The 19,224-nt window shown below is 35.1% G+C and overlaps 2 protein-coding genes across 2 annotated transcripts; both read right to left on the reverse strand.

Annotated features, from left to right (window-relative positions):
- Positions 1-468: 468 nt before the first annotated feature.
- cmtm6 (CKLF-like MARVEL transmembrane domain containing 6) lies at positions 469-8,415 on the reverse strand. The gene is made up of 5 exons (XM_019116450.2): positions 8,187-8,415; positions 7,775-7,922; positions 2,439-2,615; positions 2,058-2,156; positions 469-1,963 (listed from the first exon to the last, which is right to left on the reverse strand). Exons 2-5 carry the CDS (start codon positions 7,898-7,900, stop codon positions 1,802-1,804), a joined length of 564 nt encoding a protein of 187 aa, XP_018971995.2. The 5' UTR covers positions 7,901-7,922; positions 8,187-8,415; the 3' UTR covers positions 469-1,801.
- A 4,998-nt stretch (positions 8,416-13,413) lies between these two features.
- cmtm7 (CKLF-like MARVEL transmembrane domain containing 7) lies at positions 13,414-19,208 on the reverse strand. The gene is made up of 5 exons (XM_019116452.2): positions 18,954-19,208; positions 15,244-15,420; positions 15,022-15,120; positions 14,671-14,752; positions 13,414-14,011 (listed from the first exon to the last, which is right to left on the reverse strand). Exons 1-5 carry the CDS (start codon positions 19,071-19,073, stop codon positions 13,998-14,000), a joined length of 492 nt encoding a protein of 163 aa, XP_018971997.1. The 5' UTR covers positions 19,074-19,208; the 3' UTR covers positions 13,414-13,997.
- Positions 19,209-19,224: the final 16 nt, after the last annotated feature.

The raw sequence follows: 19,224 nt of genomic DNA on the forward strand, positions 1-19,224 counted from the left end.
CGTCAAAATTGTTATTCAACCAAAAGCATAATTTATGCCTGTTGTACCTTCAATGAAAATTATCTTCAAAGGCAAATATTCGGTCATCGGTAGACTGTGCAGGCAGCGACATCTAGTGTTAGCTTCAGGGAAAAAAAGTTTTACAAAATAAATCCTGCTCATCTCGCCTGCGAAAAGGGAACATTAAATAAATTAACACAGTAAACATTAATATACTTAAGCTACATTTAGATTTACTCAGGTCATGATCAGGTACAAACATGCAAGATAGCAGTATACATTAATGTACTCATAAAATAAATTAATCTTTAAGAAAAACACTATTCCCTTTTTAGGATACGTCTTCAGACAGGCTGCACATTTGATTGAACCGATGAATCACATACACAGCTATAAATCACTGGTTTGCAAAGACTTAACGAGCATTTTGTTCCCAAATAAATTTCACATAAAAACAGGAGTCTGATATTCGGAGCCTGCTATTTATTGTTTAACTGGAATGCAAAGATGTTTACAAAAACAGTGCTGTAAAATGTTCCATGTGACTTTTTGTAGAAACAATGCTGGTTTTCAAACAGAGCCCCTAGTCATTTCATTTAAAATAAAATCATACAATCCTTTGCAAAAATTAAAACTAACCAGACGACTGATCCATATCTTATGAAGGAATGATAAGAAAGTGTCTATTTTCAAAGCATCAACACAATATCAGGATTTAAAATATACACAGTGTTTAATTAACATAAGAAAGCAGCAGTCAGCTGTACAGCGCAGGAGGGTGGAAGCGTCAGGCAGATTAGTGTCTCAGAAAACTTGCAGTCCGTTCATCTCCACGGGCATTTAAACGAACAAATTTGGGCCTACACGCACATACCTCCAAATAAAGACAAATATCTGTTTGGAAAGCGTATTAAACTTCCATTAGATTTACCGTTTCATGTTCATAGATTAACACGCTCACAAAAAACACAATCTGGGCTCACATGGAACAAAATAAGGAACAAAAGAAAATATACAACATTTCTAGTAGTTCCACACAATACAAAAATGACTTTTTAATAAAAAACATTTTTTTAAATCTATGACTGTACACCCCTGACATCCCTTACACAGCGAAACATGATCATCGGAGGGCCATAACATCTTCATCTTGCTGTCACCACATTCACTAAACATCTTTACATTAAAAATGATTTAATTACATGTGTATACAGTGCAAGTGTTAAAAGAAAATATTTCATGATTTTTTTTAGCCTCTTATCCAATGTCATATTCATATTCCTGTGCCGTGAAACAGGTAATAATAATAAATCTTTAATGTCAACATGATCAAATCCTGATTTTTCTCCAAAATATATTATTTCAGGAAAGCATAAAAACTATAAAAACAATCCGCAATGAGCACTTCTTCAAGAAATCTTTTTGTACTTGATAAAAAGTACTTGTACTTGATTGTACTTCATAAGAATAAATTGTCTAAAATTGTGCAGCACATACACTCCAATAAGGATATGATGACTTCATTTGTATAATCATATAAAAGTGTACTTTGTATGGCCAAAACATTTTTTGTTTGTTTAATAAAGGATAGCATAAGAATGCTGTCTGCTTCACAATTATAAAAATATAAAAATAATTCAGGCACAATATAAAACTGGTTCAACATGCCAGTTAGTAACTGACGGAAATGGAAATATTATGAATTTTTTTCTTTGGGTAAAAACATTTCTCATGTATAAAAAACAGTTTGACAAAATGGAAAAAAGCTTTTGAATACGGCAGCAAACTGCTGCGTAAAGCTTCAGTTCACGGAATCAGTTCCATTAGAATTAAGTTTCTCACTCTCTGGTCTGGGTGTGCGGTCTGCTTGTTGGTTGTTTCCCTTTCGGCAAGGAATACCCTGATTTTTCAAAAACAAACCAAAGTCCACAAAGAAGGCCCCCGTGGCCAGGAAGCCAAATGCCTGTAATACAGGAAAGAAGGTTAAATCTCAGTTAGCCAGTCAGTAGCAGCTATGTTGTCAAATCAGCTAAAACACAAATCGAGTCCCAACATACCACCGCGCCCCGCTCCAGACTTGTCTGACCATTGCCTGCCGCAAACACAATGCTGGCAAGGAGGAACAGGACTGCCATGGCTACTGTGTATCCAAAGTCCTATGGAAAAATGAAAAGTAGCTTAACTGTAAATTGGATAAAACTGTATCCTCTGGAATAGGTGATTCTGACTGGTCAGGAGCGGTCAGATATTTTAGTACAAAACATAATACAGAATCTAACATTTACTTTTTAACTTTTACATTTTAAACACAATTATTAATATAATATTCAACATTTTTATAATATTTAAAATGTGTACATTGTAATATTGTAAAAATTAAATAATAATAGTAATGTTATATTATTATTAGCAGTGTTTTTTGTAGATTTTTGACTTACCAGAGTCGGCCAGCAGTTAATTCCAACTCTCTGGTGCAACACTGTGGCCAGAAGGATGAGGAGCAACAGCGTGAAGAGGAAGGCTGTGCAACTGACAAATTCAAAAAAGTAGAGTGGTCCACAGTGCAAACAGTTGGACACGACCTCCTCCATCACAAAAGCCACAAAGGAGAGGAGCTGAGGAGACACAAATGAAATCCAAGTGCATTAATTAACCACTAGGTGACAGTATCAGCTTATTTTTTTTCATTTCGATAACTATCCTGTATACAAGAAATTATGAATGATTTGGGTGTTTCCGAAGTGACAAAATATTGTATTTATTTTGATGAATGCTGCTTAGTCAGAGCACATGCATCACAATTCGAAACCGAGAGAAAAACAGGTGTGAAGTAAATACATCAGCATCAGGTAGGGGATTCCCAACAGCTTTTTACCCAGGACTCATATACATACACACACAAGCAAACTGTGTTTAATTGTTCATGTTTCCTTTAACATCACAAGCCTAATAGTCATCATCCTGTACTCTATGTTTTAGTCACTTGTGCACAATTAAAAGGTCTTCCAGTCCAAGGGTGAAATTACACCAGTTACATCAATTCCAGGAGACTTCCCACTCCCTTCCCCTTTAGTGAACTGAAACTAGCAAAAATAGACAGAAAAAAAATGAGACTGTAACTGATGCAGTCGTTCTTTTAAAGTTACTCAAATATACTTTAAAGAGAAGTCCTTCAAAATAACTCCATTGTTTGTTGCGACGAATATATCTATAACATTTCTGCTGTTAGACTCTGGGCTTGGTGATGAATTTGTTTCTTTTACACCATTAATAAAACATATAGCAATTACATTCATAATCACTATGACAAAGGGGAAAAGAGTACAGGAAATAATAATAAAACTAAAACCTTATTAATCTTTTAACATGCATCCATATAACAAATAGTTGGTATTTGACATTTAACTGGTAAAAAGAGAACAGATTCAGAGCAAAATGGGAAAATCTGTAGTAACTGGTAGTAAGGAGGAAGAGGAAATCATAACAGTGTTCTCATTTACACAAAATATGATTTCATGAGAAGCAACGTCATAATGACAAAGCCTGACTAGCCCATGCGTCTGACTCATAATGTCTGTTTAATGACTGCTAGGAACAGGGCAGGTTCACGTGCAATTGTAATTGTCGCTTAAGAAGCAAAACCTTATCGCTACCACACAGAATCCATTCAAAATCCTCCATCCAAACAAGCCAGGTAGAACACAGTTGCTGTTCAACAGAATAAAGACACTGTCCGCTCACCACCCAAAAAGGGGCTTATTTTAGACATTTATGAGTGTAACAAAGCATGCTGAAGTAAAACGAAACCATACAGAAATGATTTCAGTCTGAAACTGAAACACAAAAAGCTTCTCTACTGGAAAACATGGATTCAAATGATTCCAAATTATTTTTAAGTGCTAACATTGATCAGTATTTTGAAATAGACAGTCCACAGTCTCTGCTCTGCTGAATACACTGCGGGTAGATTTCCTGAACAAAACCAGAGTGAAAAGGAAAAAAAAAAAAACTGTCTTACAAACTCAAGAAAAAATAAACAGAATATCAAGTGTTACCAATGGAAATGATTGTCAAGAACTGAGAAAAAAAAAAATTGTTGACTTTTTTTTAAAACTGAAACAAAGCAGCTGCAAACTCCCACTGGTAAAAGACTATGGTACACTGCACTGGGATTAAATACCACAAAAAGCAAATACTACGGTTTGTGGGCAATAACTTGATAAAGACAATCTTCTCACCGTAGGGCCTAAGAACTAGCTTCAGCACTGCAAATGATCTAGATGAAAGACCAAACTGTTCCAGTGTTATTATGTCACTGGCTAAGTGGAAAAGGAAATTAAAAGTAGGGAATTTCAAGAGCATCCAGAAGACATACGTTCGTTAAAAAAAAAAATGTATATTTATTTTTAAAAAAATATATATATATATATATATATATATATATATATATATATATATATATATATATATATACACACACACACACACACACTCAACAAACTTAAAGAAAAGAATTTGGATTCATTTAAATTTAAACACTTATTAATTAATAACATACTGTTTAATGTCACGAGGAGAACACTTGGGTACATGGACAAAAAAAAAAAAAAAACGCCAGTGGCAATTTCCCTGAATACACTACAGGAGAAACACTTGATAAAATCTAATTTTCTGAAAAGCATGAGACCAGACCCTGGGCTGTAGAGGCATTTACTTATAAAGGGTGTTTTTGTCTCAATGTTGACCTCTATGTGATAATTATTGGCTAAATTTAATGTGTTCTGAAGCATACTTACCTGTACTTAAAGATTCTTGCTTTTAGTATGCAATTTAAATGTCATTTAAACTTTTAACTTGCCACAACATACTGTGAAAGATAAGAATAAGTGGGTAATTTAATTTAGAATCTGCTCTCTAATTGCATTTACAGTTTAAAGGCAGAGAGTCATTTCTTACACCTGATAGCACTTAGTTTGTCACATGCAAGCAGACAATGCCTTTGGTCTTTTCAGCTGTGACCTTGCGTATTCAAACACTTAAAATAAAGTGACAACCAATTAGCGGCACCCTAAGAATCGATGCTAAAACCTAAAGATCAAGATGAAAACATGTACAGACTGAACATTTCAGACTCAAAATTGTATTGATCCCAGAAATAAACCAAAAGGATTTAAAATTTTATTTCAAAACAAAGAAACAACTTTGAAAAAAATTGGATTCAGCACCATGTCTTGATCATTCATCAAATCAAATGGTCAGATTTCCTTGCGTTCATTAAAGTACATTAACATTTCTCATATCTTAAGAAATGGAGCACAGGTTTTACACAAACCTGTCGAGCCCATGCCAGTATTTGGGATTAAAACTAGAGCTGAAACAACTAATCGATTTAATCGATTAAAATCGATTATTAAAATAGTTGTCAACTAATTTAGTAATCGATTCGTTGCTAAATAATTTTTATTTGCCGTAAGCGGCTCATTTCGTGCATATTTTAAATCTGCGGTGACCAAAGTGTGGCAGTAATGAGCCACCGGAGGTTTTACTCAGCCAGTACAGCAGGAGAAGCAGCGAATAGCCAATAGCTGGCCTCGTTTTATGTCACGTGCTTCCCGCACAGCGTCTCTGCCTGCAGCATTCAGAGTGATGGGTGAGGCAGGCGGCAGTGGAGTAAGCTCGAGAAAGAAAAAGAAAAAAGCGGAAGATAAAACTAATCGAACGAAGTCATTCAAAGTGTGGGAGCACTTTACTTTGAGCCTTCAAAAAAGAAAAGTAACCTGTAAACTGCGGCTGTTTTCTGCGGCAGGAAACATATCCTCTAAAAAGAGAGCAAGCATAAGCCCTCAACATTTGGACATGTTGACCTTTTTGCACTGCAATGCAAAGTTTTTCTCTAATAATGAGTGAATAGTGTTCTGCATCATTTCCCACAGGTAGTCGAATTCCTGTCAGTTCAGGCATAAGCTGTTTTGTTTAACATTTTATCGCTTTATTACATTTTTGAATTTTGCACTGTTAAAAGGACCACTACATATTTAAATCTGATGAAAATCACAGTGTGCAAAGACTTATTTGTGCAGATTCTGCAGTACAAAGTTATTTGCAAATGTTTAGTCGTAAAAGCTGATAACATTGCTTTTTAACAATTAACATTTAAAGCTTTGTCGTTTACCCAGTTCATAATTCAGTCTTGCAGCCTAATTATGACTGAATGAGAGAGGTTAATGTTTAAATGTATTTGAAATGCACTTTTTTCTAAGTATTCACTGCTCTTTTTCACACAGCAGGTTTTTTGTGTGTGTCCAATTTTTTTTCTGGACAACCTTCTGATGGATTTTACTTTAAATTTTACTTTAAAATGTGAGTTCCATTCAGGTTTCATCCCATTGGCACTTTATTCGAAGGATTGTTTACAATTTCACAGCATAAGCTATAAAGCTGTTTCCCAGGGATAAGCTGTGTGTTTACAGGAAAAATTAATAATAAAATGCAATTTACTGCAATTTTATTCTGTTTTATTCTTATTCTTCGTGAAAATATGTTCTGAAAGATTCCTTAATAAGCTTTGTTCGGGATGTTAAACTACTTTAGGAGCCCTAAGGACTGCCATGGTGAAAACATTACTTGAAACCTCCTTGTGAAATTTGCTAGAGTATGTATGGGTCAGTGTTTTGAATGCAGAAGAGTTTGACAAAGGATAACCATCACATAATAAAACACAACTCCAGGTATGTTTTTGATGAGGATATGACAATGCAAAATGGTTAAAATCTCTAAAAAGTCTATGTTGAATGATAAAGACCCTTTGTTAATAATTTACTTGGGGAAAAAATGGGCAAAACTAAAATATAAGTACATAAACCGATTCATCGATTAATCGTAAAAATAATCGACCGATTAATCAATTAGCAAAATAATCGTTAGTTGCAGCCCTAATTAAAACGATATTTTAATGCTTATTGTGTGCTAAGTAACATAAACACTGCAGTGAATGAATGATGCTGAACCAAGACCTCGCCTCATATGAGTCGACTGCATCTCTTTGCAAAGCACAAGCAATATCTCCTGAATAACCACTTGAACAGTAGATACACCAACACTTATTCCTGAGTGAACCAAGATGCGTGCATGTTCTGCTTTGTCATAAATTACAGAATTCAGTTTGACACATATGGAAGATACCAAGGAAATGGAGGGAATTTCTAACTTGAACTCAAAGATCAACTGTACAAAAAGCCCCAATGAGCAACAACCAAGCAGCATATGACTGCAATGCTGAAATGCACAAGCTTGTTTAGAAAATAAGCTTATCATTATCAGATGCAGACAAAAAGTTGCCATCCCCCCTTCACTGGCACCCAAGGACTTGTTAAACATCATTTGCATTATCAAAGATATGTGAGATATGGCAGTGGATTGATTCGTTCTAATGAACACTTTAAAACATCAGCAGTCATATTTTAGCCCCACCTTTTACATGTTAATGAACTGCCAGCATTATTGTTTACTAGTATACACTTTTATGGAAACTCACACACTTTTCCAATAATGCTAGCTTGACTTGAATTGTGCTGCCTTTAAACCGGACTAACCACTAGCGCTTGAGCTTTTGTACAGTACTACAAGGAAAAGTGCATATAGCTAAATTAGAATAGCGTATTTAAAGGCTGTATAATTTATTTATTTAGATGTGGAATAAATTATGAACACAGTGCATGTAAACATGCAATCACATTTGTGTCCAGCGTGGAAACACTGTGTTTCTTAGACTTACCACTTCAATCACTTTTATGATGAATCTTATTTTGTCCAGGTTCTCTGATGGCACGAGGATCCATTTTCTGGATTTGGGCTCCTGCACTGTTGTGGTGGTGTTGTACACCGTGTCTGTGGTGGCCATACTGTATTTACTGTAGCTAAATCTGAAAACAACAAGTACATAAAACAGATTAGCGATAAAACATGAGTACGCGTTTATAAATCAGAGATATGTGTGATACTGCAAAGGAAACAAAGTAACGAGGCTTCGACAGCTGGCGTCCACGCTGAGAAAAGCGAAACTAAACCAGTCAACGTCAAATATAACGAGGCTAACATTCTTAATCAGCACAGAACTATCACTGCAAGATGTAATGCAACCGATTATGTGTGATAACAGTAATGATAAATATTTAAGGGATAAATACCTGGGATGGTTGTTTTAATGCGCTTTGTTTATGCCGTTCACGCGTCCTTTGTGTGGCCAACTTGTGTTTCACTTCCGCACTCCCTTCAAGTTTTCTTTATTGAGGGAGGACTTCCTGCAGAGGTTGTCGAAGTCTGACTCCTCACATGGACCACAGAAGGGTGGGATTTTTCTTTTCTTTCTATAAAGATCGCTGTAACTGTCTTGGAAACGTTTTGCCCATGCGCGCTTGCATTTATTTGGTAGCTACTTAAGCGTGCCTTTTAGGTAGATTGTAGCGCTTTAACCGGGCTCTTTGAATTTAAAAATTTGAACATGTGTTAAAATATGAATTATGACGTTTAAAAGTATGTTGATTTAAACAAAGAATGAAATTATCACAAACTATTTCAGTGTTTATTGTGTGAAAAATATTATAGGTAAATAAAAAATAAAAAAAATCTAATGACTCTCCCTCAGTTGTAGCCACCACATCCAATCTTTTTGGCCTTAAGAAAGTTTTACTAAAACTTAGTGTAAACTACAGTACAGCATATGCTTACCTTAGACAGTAGTGTCAGTGAAGAGCATGTATGAGACGAGACATGTGACGTGAACATAATGACGCAATAGAAAAAATATTATATTCTTATTGTGCAACATTTCCAATTAAGTTGTAATTTTGTCAAATTATTGGAAAAATCAGAGAACATTATTCCATTGTACTGAGGACGTATAAAATGCTAGCTATGAAAACAGCCTTAGACAAAGGATTCTGACATTTCACGTCATGTATGTGATCATTGTTGTGCTTTTCTTGCAATAAAAAAGATATTTCTTAGAAAATGCTTGGCATGGGAGTTTGTAAGATGATGAAGATAAGCAACTAGGTGGGAAAAAAACAACAACCTAAAATGAGAAAACGTGTGCTTTTAATTCCCATCTTTAACAAGGGCTGTTTATACTGTGGGTATATTCTATTTTTTTTCTCTCTATTGTACTTTTACATCTCTTATTTTATTATTTGTTATACATACTTTGTCACTGTAAAAGGTTTAAAAAAGTTAAATCTACCTGATTACATACAGAGCATTTTGTTATTCTGCATGCTGGAGAAGTTTGTCTGCTGTGTTAAGATGATCACACACTGCTGTTTGCCAGTTAGTAAGCAGGGCAGACTTTGGTGGAAAAGAAGAAAGAATTAGTATAAGTGTTAACTGAACAAGTTTACAAATTTACAAATATTTACAAGTTTACAAATGAATCCTGCCAAATTATTCCTACTGAGCATTCACTAAAGAGACAGTGATGCCAGTTAGACAAATGTTACCAGCTCTTTAATCTTGGAATAATAAAAATTCAGTTGAACTTGGATCTGATTTCGAAATCCTTCTATTGTATTTTTGACCACAATGAAACATGAAGGCCTGCAGCGCCACCACTAGAGGTCAGTCATTTCCAGCTGGACGGATGCCACATTTATAATCATAGTTTCACTGACTTACTCAAGTTTTAAATTGCTCCAAGTTGTGTGGCATTTTAAAAATTATTTGAAAATTTGATTTAAATCCTTAAAGCAGCTGACAAACAGAATACTTTAAAACTCTCTAAATTACTGCAGTATTAATTGATTAGTCCCCCTTAAATTTAATTAATACATAGTTTTTAAAAAAAATATTTCTGTATTTATTATTTGTAAGAAATTATTTTGTTTGTATATATAATCTTTCAAAATATGCTGCTTAGACTCATTGTGGACTATTTCAACAATTATAATGCCCGTTTGTGTTTTGAAGAGATTTAATAAAGGCTTATTTAAAAAAATAAATAAATAAAAATTCACAGACCCTGTTATTTTGGTATAATTTATATTTATACTTTATATTTTAAATGAGATTTTATTACACTTTCACATTTAAATTCCATTGTAGTTAAAGCTTTAGTTATTTTATTAAGAGTGTTTTAGACAGTTTTATTATTATTATTATTATTATTATTATTATTATTATTATTATGCACAGTTTTTATTCATTTTTATTCTTATTCATCTTAGATTTAGTTATTTTAGCAGCCTACATAAATTTAAACTAAATGAAAATGAGAAATGATGCCCTAGCAACTACAGCTAAAATAAAATTACATAAAATTGTATTATGCAATTCGATTTTACTTAAAGTAACGTTTTTATGGTTTTAATTTTAGTTTTAATGATAATAACTGAAGACTGCAACAGACCACAAGAGGGCAGACTACGTTCATTCTAACAAACACACGCAGGCCAGAATCCACAAAGTGCTGTAAAAGTTCTCGTATTTAATTCAATGGCATGCTGCAGCTCATACAGGTTATGTTCTGGGGGGTATAACATCAAGTTTAATGTGTGTTAGATCATGCCTCCACGCCAGAAATGTCAGATCCAGCCCAGGATGCCAGATCCTATCAGAAAATATCAGTTTTCTGTTAACACCTGTTAACAGGAAATCTTGTCTGGTACCCAAAACCAACAAGTGTTATGATATCACAGACCAGAGCAATGGAAAATCACTATTTCACAACAACATGTGATGTTAAAAGCCTTGAAATGAAGACATTCTCCTATCGGTTACTCATAAAGACAATCATTCCTTGAAACCACACATCATAAGACTAAACAACATTGGAAAAATAATATTAAAAAAACATCAATAAATGACTAATCAATGTGATGAGTATGTAAATGGCTATAATGATTGTTAAAAATGATTATATGATGTAGTGGAAATAATAAAATGATAAATTACTATAAATGAATGAATGAGTGAATGAATAAATAAATGTAAAAGAAAAAAAGTAAAACAACACAAATTTATGGTTGCTCTCTTGAAACAAAACACACAGTTTGCATTTGATCCTTAGTTCCTTCATATGCAACCACACACTGACATCTGCAGCAAACTGCTTTCGTGGGTCATGCAGTGGTGGTTTTTCACCATTGCACTTCCAAAAAGTATGACCAGCAACTGTGAGAAATGTAGTAAATTTCTTCCTCTATTGCATCCCAATCATTACCCTCTTTTTCCTGTTTGTTTGGGCATTTCAGTGTTGTGTTTGTGTAATCAGTTACCAAAGCTCTATCTGCTTCAGCTTTGCTCTAAATAGAGCCTTAAGGAGGGGTTCTGATGTGCATGAGACATGTTTTCAAATTAGCTGGAATACTAGGATGGACTCTCTCTAGTATGGCAGCTTGCTCTATTTCACTCGTTCCCTCCATAAATAATGGCTTCATTTATCCCCAAGGAATTTAATTCTCTTCCACATTGCAGTAGAGATAAAACAACCCATAAGTGACCTAGCACGTCACTGTACTGTATTTCCTTCTTTCTCTTTTGGAGGCACCTCCCCTGATAGAGGTCAGGGGTTTCCAGTAGTTCTTGCCCAACAACAACCTCTTTCTGTAACCATAATTAGTGAGCATGAAGAGTCACTCTGTGTTAAGTAGCTCTGCAAGATATCTTAAACATTTTAATATTAATGGGTAGCGTGATTAATAAACCCTATCACTTTGCTACATTAAAGTCAGTCTGACTAAACAGTGGTACGATAATACAAATTTTTTTTTTTTAAAAAACACGTGTCGAGGTCATATTTCATCCTAGAACCAAAAGAAACATTTATATAAAATGACATGAAGCCTGTTGACCATTAAGGGTTGCATTGCATAACATAATTTTAATACCAATTTGCCCCATAATCCTCATTACTGTAATGCATCCAGACAATTCTTTTTTGTAATGCATTTGTTTTTAAATCAGTATAAAGACAATACAACAAATATTATGATGTATAATTATATAGAATGTCCACTGAAGGCAAGTTGAATGAGAACCCATGTGAAGTTTAATACAATTCAAAAGAGAGCAAAAACACAATGAACAACAATCGGCTTGGCAAAAACATGAACAAACTCACCAAACAGTGGATTACATGAACAAAGCTAGACAACGGACAATGGGAACATGAGAGATATATAAATCAAACACTGGAGGTCACATGACACAATCCAACCAATGAGAACAAGACACATGAACTAGACAACCAATCAGAACATGACACATAGAACAAAGGGACCAATAGCAGGATCACATGAGGGCAAGGGAAACACATGACAAGACGGGAACCATGACTATGAAAAAAACGAAACAAAATAAAAGATATGAAAAGAATGAACATGAAACAAAACCCAAAGCCCACGTCACATATTCCTCCCTCTAAGGGTGGCAGTGCTGGGCCGTGGAGCAATAGCAGGTCTAGACTGTGGAGCAGAGGTTCGTGGTGCAGTGGTAGACCTGCATCATGGAATCATGGTGGACCTGGCAATGGAGCAGTGGAGGACCTGGAAGCCAGAGCAGAGCTGAAGACCACCAGGGCAGGCGGCAAGCAGATGACCACCACGGAGGAGCCGGTGGAGCAGGCGACCAGAGCGGAGCACGTGACCAAGGTAAAGCCTGCAAAGCAGAAGACCACCACAGGTCTGGAGGCCATGGTGGAGCAGAGACATGGAGAGGCCACCTGGCTATGACAGAGCAGGCAGAGTAAGCTTGAATGGTCTCAGTGGTAGTAACATGACAGGCAAAGAGTTCAGGGACGGCCTCCCTGGCCATAGTAGGACAGGCAGAGAGCAGGACATAGCAGGACAGGCAGGGACCGTCTACTTGGCCGTGACAGGGCTGGCTGTGAGCTCAGAGATGGTCTCCCTGGCTGTGACATGGCAGACTGTGAGTTCAGGGATGGTCTCTTTGGTCAAAACAGCACAGGCAGGTAAACTCACAGATTGGTGCCAACATATTGGAGCTCTAGGTCTTGAGCGGGCTCTGGAGCAGATTCATGGATTACATGGCAACCGCCATCATGGGCAGTACAGCTGACAGAGGGAGGACAGCGCTGAGCGACTTACTCATTTGTAAGTCGCTTTGGATAAAAGTGTCTGCTAAATTATTAAATGTAAATGTGACGAGGCTCTGGCGTGGGGGCCATGGCGTGATTACATTTCGGTTCCCATTGACTTCCATTGTATGGTCAAAAAACACAATGGAACTCAATGGAAACTAAAGCTGTTTGGTCAACAGCATAAAGAAAAGTATACTATTATACAATCCACATAATAAAAAAAACCATACATTTATGGAATAACATGAGGACGAGTAAAAGTCTTGTTCTGATTCAAATTCTGATTTTCAAATCAATGTAGACACAACACAACATACACAACATAAGGAGACTTTTTCTTTTATCACAGTGTATAAAACAAAGGGACTCACATTTAGAAAGCCAAAAATACATTCTTAAAATTTTACAGTTGCATATCATAATATCATATATAGAGATACTGGGAAAAGCAAAAATACACGTCAACTCGTGTAATTATAGTAATAATAATACTGTGTGTCAGCATCAGTTCTTCTTGAACACCTCATTTCAATTAAAATATTCTTTGATCACAGGCACTGAATCAAATCCGGATCACACAATATACTGTCAAATAAATAATGTAAACATTCTCATGAATAAATGGCCCCTTTTAGTTTCAGACATTGTTGACAAACATACCAAAGATCCACTCTTATAATAAACCAGTCTTACTCTTGAAAAATTCTGAGTTTGATCCCAGTCGATTAAGTTCACTTAGGCAATAAAGTTTTGATGAAGAAATCCACTCTTGAAGTGTACAGCACCTTCAAAAACAACCAAAAATGTCCCTTTAATGTCCTTAAAGAACTCATTATCTCTCCAGTCCAGAACAAACTGAGAATTGTTCTTGCTACTTCCAGCTGATAAGACAGTTTCTTCCATCCGGTTACACTGCAGCACCTTCAAGAGAGAATCAGGAGATAATGCAATAAAATTTTTCTTTTTGTTAAAGGAATAGTTCACCCTAGTTCATATTTGCTAAAACTTTACTCACACTCAGGCCATCAAAAACTTAGCTGAGTTTGTTTCTTCATAAGAACAGATTTGGAAAAATTAAGGATTACATCACTTGGTTACCAATGGACCTTCTGCAGTGAATGGGTGCCGTTAGATTGAGAGTTCAAACGACTCCAGTCCAGACTCCATGTCTTGTGAAGTAAAAAACTGGGTTTTTATAATAAACAAATTCATCTTTAAGACATTTTTAACCTCAAACTGTTGCTTCCAGCTAAAATACAAGTTCATAATCCATAAAACTGATTTCTGATGTTAATGGTTGGACTGGAGTTATGTGGATTACTTGTGGATTATTGTGATGCTTTTATCAGATGTTTGAACTCTCATTCTGATGGCACCCAGAGGATCCATTGGTGATGATGATGTAATGTGATGTAATACATTTTTCAAATCTGTTCCAATAAACAAATATTCATCTACATCTTGGGATGGCCTGAGGGTGAATTTTCAGCAAATTTTAATTTAAAATTTTTATTCCTTTAAAATGTGTTCACGGCTTTCATATTTTAGAAATTACATGGTTAAAACGGGGTCAGACTCACCAGTTGGTTGAGAGCCACATGTGACCTTATAAGAAGTCCATATGCTGATTGCAATAAGAAAAGTAGCTATAAAGCCAAACACCTGCATTTATGTAAAAACAGGCATTAGTAACATATTAACAACATTCTATAATCATAAATTGTATTACTAAACATGAAATGTCATTTGCTTTTGATGCCTAAAAGACCTTTTATAAGAATTGCACATGCACTGCCCAATAACAGAGTGTAATGCAACAGTAACGGTTCGCATTTCCTGCTTTCTCATCCCTACACAAGAAAGCTTTGTGCATTCCCCTGGCCAGTCAGCAGCATGCACTGCACATATTGCAAGCATAAAAAGGCACTCACAGATCCAGCGATCAAAGCTGAGACCCCATAACTCTTCACAGCTACAACTATTGAGGCGATAAAGACCAGGATTCCTCCCACAGCATAATGTAAAAACTCCTGAAGAACAATAAAGGGCCAATTAGAGATGAAAAGTAGCATAAACTTCCTGAAAGATTACAAAAGACACCTAATGATATGATCTTTGGTAAGAAGTTGCGTTAGTGAACTGTGACCGCTTACCGTCAACATCCAGTTGATGCATGTGATTTTGCTTTGAAGTCGAAACAAATGCATGAGGAAGAAGACTGAGAAGACGACGAGAAACCAAGCAGTGACCACCTCAAAGTAGTTGAAGGAAGAGTTTTCAATCCACCGATCCTCACAGTGCACACAAAGGAAAGCGATCAGGAGAATCACCTGCAAAATTAGAGGTAGGAAATTTCATTTAAATATCCCTTGTGCACTTCACAGCGAATACTAATACTTTACTTTGACACAGAGAACAAAGTAGCGATGCTTTTCCTCAGAAAAACCTTGGATTAACTTAACAAGATTTCAACAAGATGATTCAACTCAATAAATAAAACAAGTCCTTGGACAACGAGAAGTAAAGAAGTTTCTGTTAATTGCTTTAGTAATTTTAGAAGTTTGAATGACAAGTTTAAACAATTTTTATGTTTCTGATATTTTAAGTGTCTGATTTTTAATAACTTTTTATTCAATATTTTACAAATAAAATTAAAAAACATTTAAGAAATAAGAATGTTAAAATAAAAAAAACATTTTTTAAATGATTAAAAATGCAATTATTGTCCTATTTCTGCTTCTTAGTGTAATATATACAAAAATCAACAACAACAAAAAATTATAAGCATGATTAATATTTTCAAAATAATAAAGTCAAAACAATAATATTGCTCTAGTATTATGGGAGAGCGGGGCACAGTGTAACACTTTTTGACTTTCTAGTTTGTGTAAATCCACATGGGATTCATAATTTTTTTTATCCACATTCATGAACAAAAACATTTTATAACAAGATATTGATGTACCATTTTGTGGTAATGCAATGTCTGATTTTAAAATGGGTTTTAAAGGATGAATTTTGAGATTTTAAGTTTTCAGTTGATATATAATTTCTGATTATTTCTAAAGTGTGACGGAGAAAAAGGCAACGAAGAAGACTTTTTTTTGACAAGGTCAGAACTCCTGTTATGATGTAGATTTTGGAGGGTGCACTCTTGTCATAAATTAATCTATTACTTTTCCTACATAATTTTTAACAAAAAACATTGGTAAAAAAATCAAAATATTCATATTCAAAATAAACAAACATTAAATAACATATTGGAGATTAAAAAAAAAGAAAAAACAAATATTAAATTAAAATAATAGATTTGTCTTATTAAAAATAAAAACTAAAAACAAAAATAAAAAAATTAATAAATCCACAAATTCAAACTAAAAAAAAATAAATAATCAGTAGCGATATCTTCAAAAGATTCTTGAATTTTGGCAAGTTTTTTTCTCTATATTGTGTTGATATGGCAACTAATAAATACCATAAATTTTGTTATGCTACAGTAGCATGTGTGGAAATATTCAAACCATGTGTGTTACAACTAACTATGCATTACTTTGTGCCCCGTGCTCCCCTACTATTTTAAGGTATGCAGTCATATTTGTTTAGGGCTATAATACTGTTAGAGCTTAAAATAATATGCATTTTCCACTTCAGTATGAATTGTTGTTGCATAGAAGTGTTAAATAATTTATGCAAATACCTAAAAGTTTCTTTTCCTGTGAACACTGGTGTTTCCTATTGAACCTGTTTCCTGTTGAATTCTGTTGTCAAACGACTTATCTTATTGTCTATCTTTTTCTGATGAATTTATAATCTTTGGGTTTGGCAGGTTTTGTGTTGAGCCCTCTTTTTTCCACAGAGGCCCCACATGTTGCAGTGCAAATGTCTCTAAATCTCTCTCATCACTGCAACCATTTTAGTAGCCGGCTGTTCCTAAGCGTCCGGGGTGTGTTAGTCTTAAAAGGGTCATATGATGCGATTTCAAGTGTTCCTTTCTCTTTGGAGTGAATAAAGAAGATCTGTAAAGTTGCAAAGACTAAAGTCTGAAACCCAAAGAGATATTCTTTATAAAAGTTAAGACTTGCCAGCGCCCCCCTAAAATGGCTTGTTTAAACATGCCCCGACATGTCTACGTCACAATGTGGGAAGATTTGCATAATGCCTCCCAAATGTTCACGCAAAGAAAGAAGGCGTAACCTTTTATTCTCTCTTTTGCTGCCGGCGCCATGTTGCGTAGACACTGTTTCATTTTGAAAGCGAAAATACTTTGTTTGGCGTTCCAAAAGAGGACACAACTAGAAATCAGTGGTAAAGCTGTATTTACAACACTGTTCCAGAACAGTTCAACCCAAATATTCAGATGTGTGCAGCACATTTTATGGACGACTGTTTCCTAATCCTGGGAGAAAAGACTACAATGCTGGCTGTTCTGACTCACAGTCTGTAAGTATGTTTACATATTTACATTTACATTTACATTTAGCAGACGCTTTTATTCAAAGCGACTTACAAATGAGGACAATGGAAGCAATCAAAAATTATATGTATATATCCTTTACATATGTAAAGGATTTGCCACTGATGATTATAACGCGAATTTTGAGCAGTACAGAATAGCGCTTGTTTGTCGTTTCTCAGATCACAAATGCAGACATGGTTTTATGTTTGCGCGGCATGATGTAATGTGTAAAAACAAAGAATAAGTCATTATAATCCGTAATTATGTCCCCACTGGATGCAACAAATGGCTCGTTTGTAATGGGTTTTATTGTTTTTGTCTTGTCTCGTCGGTGTTCTGAACAGGACATGCATCACAGTATGTTAAGGGGCGTAACATTTCAGTCACACGCCTGAGGCATTCGGCCAATCACAAAGCACTGGATAGCTGGCCAATCAGAGCACACCTCGCTTTTCAGCCCAATGAGCTTTGTAAAAAAATGACGAGTTTCAGAAAGGCGGTGCATAGAGGAGAAACTATATTGTATAGTATGTGGAAAATGTGTTTTTTGAACCTTAAACAGAATAAACACATTTCATTACACCAAATACACAAAATAATGTTCTTTTTAGCATCATCATATGACCCCTTTAACATAAATATATTAGCTGTGCTACTGTAAAATAATCCACTGCTCCACTGTATCTTTTGTTTGTACATAAACAAATTATAGTATTAGTATAATTATTAGCATTCATAAACAGAGCAGTGGAAAGTTGTTAAACAATGAAGCATTTATGCATAAAAATATTTAATTGATAACATCAAAAACAACAACAACAACACAACAACAAAAAACTTTTATTACTAGTCGCTCTGAGATTTGCAGTAATGTTTTTTTGGCCTATCTTACTGTTTTTATTCTTAATACTGCTGTTGCACAAGAGGTTGAGTAATTTATGCAAACACAGACACAGACACACACAAAGCCTTTTCCTGTGAACTCTGTTGTTTCCTGTTGAACTCATAAAGTAGCCTAGATAAGCCCAATTGTGTTTATCCGCCTTGATACTGAATGATTATCATATTCATTCAGTAATATCATGTTACAGTAACGTTACGTTTCAATATTTTTCAGCACTGAAAATCATGTGTAACTTCTCGAAGACTTTTGTCCAACGTTTCCCCAAAAGAAATATTAGACTTGCTGCTGTAAATAAATGCACTGATTTCTGTATCCTGCATTGTTAGTGCATAATAAATGTAACGATAGCCTTTTCATGAAGAGTTCCGTTAGTGGGTCAATGTAGCATCGTGGTGTAAAACAGTAAGTTACCATCTTTAAACCATCTATCTTCCCTACATTAAGGATTCTATGCATTCGTATACGTTTACTTCATAAAATAAATGTGTATAACTTTCTCTTACCACTTGGCCGATTTTCAGTAATCCTTGAAATGAACGCGCATAACCGAGGTTGCAAAATCCTCCATCCGGAGTGGATGTTGTTGTTGTGGTTGTAGTAGTAACAACAACAATGTGAGACATTCTGGTATATAATATTTGAGAAACTTTACAATTAAGATGATATTTATTTAAAATCGTTCACATTTAACTAACAGCTGAGTAAGGAGAAGCGACAACTGCAACAGAGTGTGACCGAGGACGCGTGAACACAGGATATAAAACAGGCTCGTCC

The sequence above is a fragment of the Cyprinus carpio genome, chromosome A16 (assembly GCF_018340385.1).
Source record: "Cyprinus carpio isolate SPL01 chromosome A16, ASM1834038v1, whole genome shotgun sequence".
Taxonomy (NCBI): domain Eukaryota; kingdom Metazoa; phylum Chordata; class Actinopteri; order Cypriniformes; family Cyprinidae; genus Cyprinus; species Cyprinus carpio.

What these genes read in the sequence shown, in the direction of transcription:
- cmtm6 (XM_019116450.2), bottom strand. Translation starts at nt 7,900, where the DNA reads ATGGCCACCACAGACACGGTGTACAACACCACCACAACAGTGCAGGAG. An exon ending in TCATAAAAGTGATTGAAGTG is followed by an intron (nt 2,616 to 7,774) that starts GTAAGTCTAAGA and finishes GTGTCTCCTCAG; the next exon opens with CTCCTCTCCTTTGTGGCTTT. An exon ending in GTCTGGAGCGGGGCGCGGTG is followed by an intron (nt 1,964 to 2,057) that starts GTATGTTGGGAC and finishes CCTGTATTACAG; the next exon opens with GCATTTGGCTTCCTGGCCAC.
- cmtm7 (XM_019116452.2), bottom strand. Translation starts at nt 19,073, where the DNA reads ATGTCTCACATTGTTGTTGTTACTACTACAACCACAACAACAACATCC. An exon ending in TACTGAAAATCGGCCAAGTG is followed by an intron (nt 15,421 to 18,953) that starts GTAAGAGAAAGT and finishes CTAATTTTGCAG; the next exon opens with GTGATTCTCCTGATCGCTTT. An exon ending in CAGCTTTGATCGCTGGATCT is followed by an intron (nt 14,753 to 15,021) that starts GTGAGTGCCTTT and finishes ACATAAATGCAG; the next exon opens with GTGTTTGGCTTTATAGCTAC.